This window comes from Lucilia cuprina, chromosome 4, assembly GCF_022045245.1.
Source record: "Lucilia cuprina isolate Lc7/37 chromosome 4, ASM2204524v1, whole genome shotgun sequence".
NCBI classification, from domain to species: Eukaryota; Metazoa; Arthropoda; class Insecta; order Diptera; family Calliphoridae; genus Lucilia; species Lucilia cuprina.
Window position 1 is genome coordinate 8,940,692 of NC_060952.1, and position 9,513 is coordinate 8,950,204.

Sequence of the window (9,513 nt, forward strand, 5' to 3'; positions counted from 1 at the left end):
TAAAATAATTTTTTAACATTATTAAAAAGTAAATTAATGCATTATGAACAAATTAATCTCAAAATATTGTCAGTAACAAATTTTTAAATCATTTATTTTTATAAAAGAAAATTCCTGGAAATTATATCTTTTGCCAAAATGTCTATCAAATTAATGAGAAACCTCCATTAACAAAATGTTCTTAAAATACAGGCGCCTGCAATAAAATGAAATTAAAACACAAGTATGTACCTCAACAAAAAAAAAACAACTTGTTTTCTCGGTTGTCATCAGGAAACAATTTCTTTTTAAATTTTGTAATTTTCTTTTGCATCCTTTCATTTAGAAAAAAATAGACAATGAAATATTGTATTTTAAATAAAGTGTGATTAAAATTAATATCTATTTTGTTAATATGTTATTCATCTTATTTAGTGTTTATTTAAATCCCTTTCATGTTTCAGTGACAAATTTATAACAAAAAACACTCCCTCCCACAATAAACAACCGAAAATAATTAAAAACAATATATGTATATATACACAATAAAAAACAATATTCGAACAATTTGAATATGTTTAAGAATAAAATAAAAAAAACAACTATAACAATTAGTATAACAAAAAATATACATATATACATATGTATATGATGAATATGCAGGTGATGCAAACAATATTTATTTTTTTTCTGCTTCATAAAACACACAATTTTGAAAATATAAAAACAAAACAAAATTATGTATAAAAATTTACTTTCATATTTAACAATGTTTTTTTTTTTGTTTTAAAATTTACAGTTTTGAAAACAACAAACATTTATAAATGACTTCTAATATTTTTTATTACAAATTTTGTGTTGTTAATGTATTTTTTTTCGTTAATTAATAGTGAATCATTTTGATTTTATATAGTTAATGTGTGTAAATTAATTTAAAATTTTTTTGGGAGATTTCTATTAATTTTAAAATACTTTACAAATTTTTTTTTTATATTTTTTCTTTATGTTTTGAGTTCAAAGCCCATTCTATTATGAATCATTTTCATTAATGAAAATTCGTGTATTTGTCATTTGTGTTAGAGTTATCATAAAAGATTTTCATCATCGTATTAATTATGTATGTTATTAATATGATTAAGTTGGATTTGTAGTGTCAAAGTTTTGAGAGAAATATTTTATTAAAAATTTTTAATTTAATTTATATAAATTATCTTGATACTTATTTTAGGAAAATTGTATTCAAAAACTGTTTAGAATGACTAAACACTACCGGAAGTAATAAAAAGATTTATCTTATGTGAATGTTTTTTTTTTATTTTACATTAAAAAAGAAGCGTTGCGTGCATGTCTGGTACTTTTCTCGAAATTCGTAAGTTTAGAGGGTGGACATTTTTTTGGCCCTTTATAACATTTTAACTCATAAACATATTAGAACTTTCATAAATATATTGGACTTTCGTACTTTTTTTTAAATCCAATTCCTTCACAAAGAAAATGGGAGAAAAGTGTATTTTACTACTTTTTTGACAATTTAAATTGCATATTTCTAATTGGCTTATTTATTAAATAGGACTTTCCACGATTGCTAACAAAGCTAACGATATACATATTTAATTACAGAATAATTGAAGAAAAATGTACCGAAAGAGGTAAATACTGGTAATTAAGTTTTATTCAAACTAATTTTATTTATTTAGAAAAAAAAAATACGTTATTACTGTTCGATATTTATTTGTTAAACAGAGTATCTACATAATATGCGATGACATCAGTATGACGTTCTAAGCATGCGATCTAAATACTTAGAATGCAATCAATGCATAATCTAACAATTTAAACAGGAAGTTAGCAGTCATTTTAATGTTGTTTTTTTTTCATTCTATTTTTCTTTCTTTTTCTAGTGTTTATTAGATTCTCAATAACTTCGCTTAGAACTTTACTTATTATGCAATTGAATGGTAGTAGCACCTACTGATGTCATGCATTCTTAGTTTACAATTTAAGCAGAAAGTCAGCAGTCATTTTAATGTTTTTTTTTTTATTTCTTTCTTTTTAAAGTGTTTAGTTGGTTCTTATTAACTTCGCTTAGAACTTCACTTATTATGCAATTGAATCGTATTAGCACCTACTGATGTCATGTCATGTCATGCATTCTAAGGCAGGCCACTTTTATGTTAAATTTAAGTAGTAAAAGTATCACCGCTGAAGGCCACGAAATATCACTTAGATAAGCGACTACACAATGTGTTAAGCATTTTTTCAAAATATAGTAAAAGTGTTGAATTACGTTTAAAAGTGTCTTTATACTCGCTTTCAATTGACTGGATGTTCAGTCTCTTGACCGACTAGTCAGGTGACTAGTTTATTGGTTAGTCTACTAAATAGTCTATTCACATGCTATTTAACTTTACTGTTAACTTGTCTATAGACTATTGACTAGCCTTTTGAATTATCTGTTGACTAGTCTACTGACTAGCCTGTTGATCATTCTATTGAATAGCCTTAGCACTAGTGTATTGGTTAGCCTTTAGACTATTAACTTTCGACTAGTCTATGCACTAGTCTACTGACTAAACTATTGACTAAACTATTGACTGTTTATTAATTGACTAGTTTATTAATTAGTCAATAGGTCTATAGACTAATTACTAGTCCAGTTGCTAGGTTCTCAAGTAGAGTCGAAAAGACTTTTTACGGATCAAATGTAGCATCTAAGTATTAGATCCAGCTGTGAGAAATCTAAAGATACAATTAATCTTAGACCCAGATTTATCAACAAGGTAAGATATGAAATAATTGCCGATAAAGCAGTTTATCTTTACGGGAAGATGGAAGACAGTTTTTGCCACTAGCAGCCGCGATATGTCCCGCCTACTTCGGTTTATAAGGTTTCTTGTGCTTTTCTTATTTTTTCAGACATTTGAAGAAAGAATCTGAGGATACCACTCTTGATAAAACAAAGTTGCTACTGAAACGGCATAGGAAATATCAAGAGCATATCTTGTTCTCCAAGCTCATTTACCTAATTATCACCATAGTTATCACTATGCGCAGGGATCCATACAAGAGTAATGCCAGAGTGGCGGTCCAGCCTTGACAGATCCTTTTTTCATTGTCTTACCAATAGGGAAGCAATAGTATGAGAGTTCTATTGATAAGATTTGTTGGGATCAGTAATACAAAGAATACTTCTAAAATACTTAACAATAAACTTTGAAGTGTAGCGATCGACGGTCGAAATTACTAAAATTCACTACAAACAAGTATTTTAGGAATGGCGATCAATGGTCTAATTAAGATCCTAGCGGCCCACGGTTCAGTTAGAAAATTACTGAAAGTCGATACAAAGAAGTTTTTTAAAATCTTTCTACAAAGTTTATTAAGATTTAGTCTATAATTGTTGGCAATTTAGTCAATTTTTTGGCAATTAATTGTAAATCTTTTAGTAACTAGACCTCAAAAGCAATTTACCCCCCCCCCCCCCCCCCCCCCCCCCCCAAAAAAAAAAAAAAAAAAAAAAACATTTTCTCTATTAAACTATTTACAAGTGTACTGAGTGTAGGGTATTTAGCAAAATAAAATATGTATGTAAATCTAAACATTAATAACAACCACAGATTCAATAATAAAAAAAAATTATTTAAAAAAAAAATCATAGAAAATAAATCTACTTACCGAATTAATGGTGGCCATGATGGAAGTTGATCGGATGGATTTGAAGTACAACTACAAAATTATTGATGATGATGGTTGTTTGATTGGAGTGGTGGAGATGATTTGATTTGATTTTTTTGTTTGTCTGTTTGTTTGCTAGTTGATATATATAAATCAACTGGACGATCGATGGAAATGATAATGATAAATTAAATTATTTTTTTGTTTCTTCTTTAATAATTTATAATATTTTCATTTGTTACGTGGTGATCGTGGTGATTTGATATATTTTTTGTTGGTGAATTGATAAAGAAATTTTCTAATATTTTTTTGGTGGTGGTGGTTGTGGTGAACGTGGTGGTAGTGGTGGCTGAGAGGACTGACAACAACAACATAAATCAAAAAATCTGCAAACATAATAATAAAAAGAAAGAAAAAAATTATAAATTAAAGTAAATTAAATAAATATAAATATTTTTTTTATTGTTTGGTTTTGTTTTAATTGACAATAAATTAAAAGCTTATAAATATTTAACATAAAAACTATTTATGTATATAAGTTAAATTTGTAATTTTTTCTTAATATGTAATTTTTAAAAATATATTTTCTTTTTTGAAAACAAAACACTCATTCATATTATTTTCTATAAAACAATAATAATTATATTAAAATAAATACAATTTATGTTTTTTTTTATTCAACATAAAGAGAAATATTGAAAACGATTTATGTCTATGATGAAATCTAAAAAAAATCATGAAATAACACACACACATAGATTTTTAAAAATTTATTTGATTTTTTTTAAACAATATCTAATATTTCAAAATTAAATATTACTTTTTTATACTTGTTTTTTTTTAACAAATAAATAAATAAATTCCTTTAAAAAAATATTTCGTTGTGCAAAATTGTTTGAATTTGAATTATGGTTCAATGGTCGTTGCAGTGGTGGGCGTAAGGAGTAAAATCTCATTTCTTTTTCACACTAGGAAAAGCGTCACATTATTAGTGACGCTTTAACTTTTCAACTAAAACAACAAAATAATAATAAATAAACTTAATTTGGTTGACGTTAAAAAAAGCTACTCACTCATAATTATATACAAATTCTTGAGCTTCTTAAGTATAAACAGTCATTTATTTTAGAAGAAGCATTCATATATACTCATACATTCACACATACATGTGTATGTATAAATATTATGTGTTAGTTGTTTATAAGCAATTTGTTTAGAATAATAGCGGTGTAAATTAAGAAATGGAAAATTTTAAAAAATCTCAACATTTGACGCAAATTATTAAGAGGATTCAAAATCAATTTTCAAATTCTCTCGAGAATATTCCTAGAATTTTTTTTTGTCGTATTTATCATTAAGTAAAATGATCAGCACACTATAGCATACGTTAAGGCTTAAATAATTCAATTTCAGTTTACCAAGTTAACCCAAGTTAATAGAATAAAATTAATAAAAATTAAAAAAAAATTTATTCTCTTTTAGGTTTTAGCATAAACTTTTTAGTATTTAAAATTTATTTAATTTTTCTTTTTTATTTAATGTGTGTTGACTTGCTTTTCCTTTAATCAGACACTTTTAATATATTCCCCTGACAGCAAATTGATTTATTGTTTGAATTATGTTTATGAATAGTTTTAACATACATTCACATGATTTTTGTCCATGGCCATAAAACTGCCATAATTATGCTCACATCTGCCTATTTATAAATGCATGAGACAATGATCTATTATAAGTGCGAAATGAAATGTTAAGTAATATTTAAATTGGCAATAGATTATTGAAAACAGGAGGGAAAGAAAACAATTAACCCATGGAAGGTGTTAAGCAATAAAAATTGTATTGTAATTTTAATTTTATAGAAATATTTAAGAATTTTTAGCAAAACTAATATTTTCTACTGAAATTAAAAGGGAAAATTCGTTTTTCTAGTAAAATTGCAAAACTCTGATGAAAATACGAAAATACTATTTTCCAGTGAAATTTCGATTTTCTAGTAGTATTGTAATTTTTTAGTAAAAATATGATTTGTCAGTGAAACTTTGTATTTCAAGTGAAATACGACTTTCTCGAAAAAATGCCATTAAGTAAAAAGTTTCTCTTAATCGATGAATTGATGGATATTATTCGTTAGTTAGTTAGTTAGTTTAAAACCAAATCAATATGTTATAACACTTTTATCCTCCTCAATACGCTTCTTAAAAGGTTAACAAAACTTAATTTGAAAACGAAAAAAAAAACACATTAACGTGGTTTCTTTAATGATGACATTGAATTTGAAATGTTAGAAAATAAAATACCAAAGAAAAAAACAAAAAATTAAATCTTTCAACCACAAAGAATAATTTTGTTTCTTTTTCGACTTTTTTTGTATTAATTTTGACACAAACAAAAATAACACTCATACGCCGCAGTGTACGGAAATTATAAAAATTTAAATTAGTGAATGTGAATGGAAAAAACATAGAAAGTGACATGTTTTAAATTAACTTGAGTATTTCTAAATATTTCTGTTTGTCTGCATGTATTTTTAAACTTAACAAAAAATAATAATATGCTTTTTAATGTCTATATTAAAAACTAATTAACATTTGAGAAATGTATATGTAAGTGATAAATGTTTGAGTGCACTTAAAAAAAATATTTATAAATTTAAGAACAAAAATTATTTGCAATAAAATGTGCTGACATTAATTGTCTTATGTTTTTAACAAATATAAAAATATAAAACTATTTTATTTTCTTAAATTCTAATTTAAATTATTTTGACTACTTTTTTATTAATTTACCACATTACCCTCACCATTTTCAATGTAATTACATTTAATTGTAGTTAATCCATATTTCTTTTTTTCTTCTTATCTTTTGTTATTTTTTGCAGCTTTCAGCGTTAAATCTAAACACATGTCAAAAACTATTAAATCAGATAAATGTGTTTGTCATTTTCAACAAATTGTAAAATATTGGCACTTTATAAATCAAATGTCAAAAGAAAGCAAAAAAGAAGGCGAAATATTATGCAGAATTACTGTCAAACGCAATAAATCAATCTTAAAGAAAACTCATCAAACCAAAAAAAAAAAAAACATTAAATGAAAGTAATAAAATTACATGACTATAAATAAGTAGTGCAGAAATTGCACTAAATGTGATGAAAAATATGTATTTAGAAAAAAAAGCTAAAAATTTGTGTTTTTGCGCTAAAAATTTTAAAGGAAATTGAAAGAGGAATAAGGTTGCTAACTAACTAAGTAACTAACAAACAAACTAACTAATTAACTAACTAATTAACTAACTAACTAACTATTTAACTAACTAACTAACTAACTAACTAACTAACTAACTAACTAACAAACTAACCAACTAACTAACTAACTGACTAAATAACTAACGAACATTCGATTTGTTAGTAAAAATTTAATTTTCAACTGAAATTTTTGAATTTTAAATCTAATTTTAATTCTCGATTTCATTGTGAAATTTTAAGAAAAATTTTTTATTTTTGGTTAATTTCTTATTTTAAGAAAATTTAGAATTTAAGTAAGAATTTGATTCTCTATTGAAATTTCTAGTTTTTGCAAAAATTTTTATTTTAGTTAAATTTCGATTTTTTAAGGGAAAATTCTATTTGGTAGTCAACATTCGATTTTCTAATAAATTTTTCAATGAAAATTTTACTATTTTTGTATCGATTTCCAAGTGAAAATTTGATTTTCAAGAGAATTCGAGAATTCGATTTTTTAGTAAAAGTTCAACTATTTAGTAAATTTTTGATTTTAACAAAAACTTGAAAATATTTCACATTTTCTTCTTAGCCGGTGATTATGGATCCTTAAATATTTATCTTCAAACAAATTTTTGTATCGATTTCCAAGTGAAAATTTGATTTCCAAGAGAATTCGAGAATTCGATTTTTTAGTAAAAGTTCAACTATTTAGTAAATTTTTGATTTTAACAAAAACTTGAAAATATTTCACATTTTCTTCTTAGCCGGTGATTATGGGCCCTTAAATATTTATCTTCAAACAAATATATTACATTGATTTCATTGCCGTTGGTACCACTGTGCAATTCTGTAGCATTAACCAGTTTATAATATCAATTTACGCGATGTTGAACTAAACAGATGCAAATAATATTTAAAAAAATATTACACACACTAGTGTACTTATTTACGTATTTGTAAACGACAGACAAACAGACTGTCATGCAGCCATTATTATTTTTATTTTTTTGTTCTATTATTTATTTTTCTATCAAATGTGTTTTTATTATTGTTGTAAATGTTGTTTTTGTTTTTGCATTTATTGGCGTCTATATCATAGTACTTGTTGTAGTTTTATATATCTTAAAACAATATCAGACATCTAATAAGTGTGCGAACCGAAGAAGGGGAAGGTTCTCGCAGTGAAAATATGTAATATTTCAAATTCTAAAGGAAATATTTTGAAATAAAGGTTATATCAATAATTGAAGGATATGTTCTTATATTAGTATTTAAATAAAGCGAGCTGTTGCTGTTTTTCATATAAATAATTATATATTTGTTGTCGGCAAAAAGAGAGAGGGAGAGAAAAACGCTGTTTGAGTTAGAGCAAGAAATCCCTTGAAAGCGCTTTGCCAATAGCGGCAAATCTTTGTAATGATGTTGTTAAGGTTACTTTCACCCATTATTTAGTGATCTCCACTACTAAAGAGCACGTTTACAACATTCTTTTTTATTAAAAACAAAATAAATAACGAAAAGCAACAACAATAAAATAATATTCAGTTGTTTACAAATACAAAAACAATATGCAAAAAAGAAATGCATATATTGCAAAAAACAAACAGCAACAACATCATAAAAAATTCAAAAAAATTTCATACAACATAAGGGTCGAAATGTCTAAGAAGTGATTTTCATTTGTTTAATCGTCTCACCCCATTTCCCCCCAAAAGCTCTATCATCCTTTACAAGTTTTTCTTCTGTGATTATTTGCAATTTTTTTTACTCCTTGCATCCCATAGACGACAATAATGATCATGTACGAAAAATGTAGTCGAGCGCGACAACAATTTGTTAAAAACAGACGAAACACAAGAGCAACAACAACAATAAAAAACATTAAAATAATGTTTGGCTCCGTGCCCACTAAAACACCAAAGAGATATAACAACAAAAAACAAGTAAAAACCAAAGTGATACTACTTTTAGACACTAAAATTAACAAACAAAATTGAAAAAAAAACAAAAAGAAGAAAACAAAAACAACATTTCAGAATGTTTAATAAAATATTCTAACGTCAGTGTTTGGCAGCATAAATACAACATTATTGTAGTATAATTCATTTCAAACTGAAGCAACAACAACAACTATAAAAGAAAATTCATTCCATAGAGTAACCCCCATTGGTCACCTTTTGCATACATTTCATGATTTTATGGGAAAAATTTTCACAACTTTGTTGTATCGCGCAACATTTTTTGTTTTTATTTTGTTAAGCGTGTTGTGTTTTTTATGTGACCAATAAAAATTTGAAAAACACGCGCGTGACTCAAAGCCTAAACGAATTGGAGAATTACCTACACTTTAGTTTCCATAACAGTTAGCAGCTGCTCAACAATATTTTCGTAATAAGGGGACAAATAATTTTCTTCAGTAGTCTAGTCTATAGTCTAGTCTGTAGTCTAGTCTGTTGTCTAGTCTGTAGTCTAGTCTATAGTCTAGTCTATAGTCTAGTCTATAGTCTAGATTATAGTCTAGTCTGTAGTCTAGTCTATAATCTAGTCTATAGTCTAGTCTATAATCTAGTCTATAGTCTAGTCTATAGTCTAGTCTATAGTCTAGTCTATAGTCTAGTCTATAGTCTAGTCTA

The 9,513-nt window shown here is 25.9% G+C and overlaps 1 protein-coding gene across 4 annotated transcripts in view; it reads right to left on the minus strand.

Moving 5' to 3' along the window:
- LOC111685954 (probable serine/threonine-protein kinase DDB_G0282963) overlaps positions 1-9,513 on the minus strand; it is a 68,074-nt gene that overhangs the window by 19,487 nt on the left and 39,074 nt on the right. For all 4 annotated transcript variants that reach the window (XR_006940543.1, XR_006940542.1, XM_046948610.1 and 1 more), the window contains exon 3: positions 3,655-4,040. Coding sequence is in view for 2 of the 4 variants with exons in the window: in XM_046948610.1 (XP_046804566.1) it covers positions 3,655-3,672 (18 nt within the window). In the remaining 2 variants the exon portion in view is untranslated. The remainder of the gene's footprint in view (positions 1-3,654; positions 4,041-9,513) is intronic.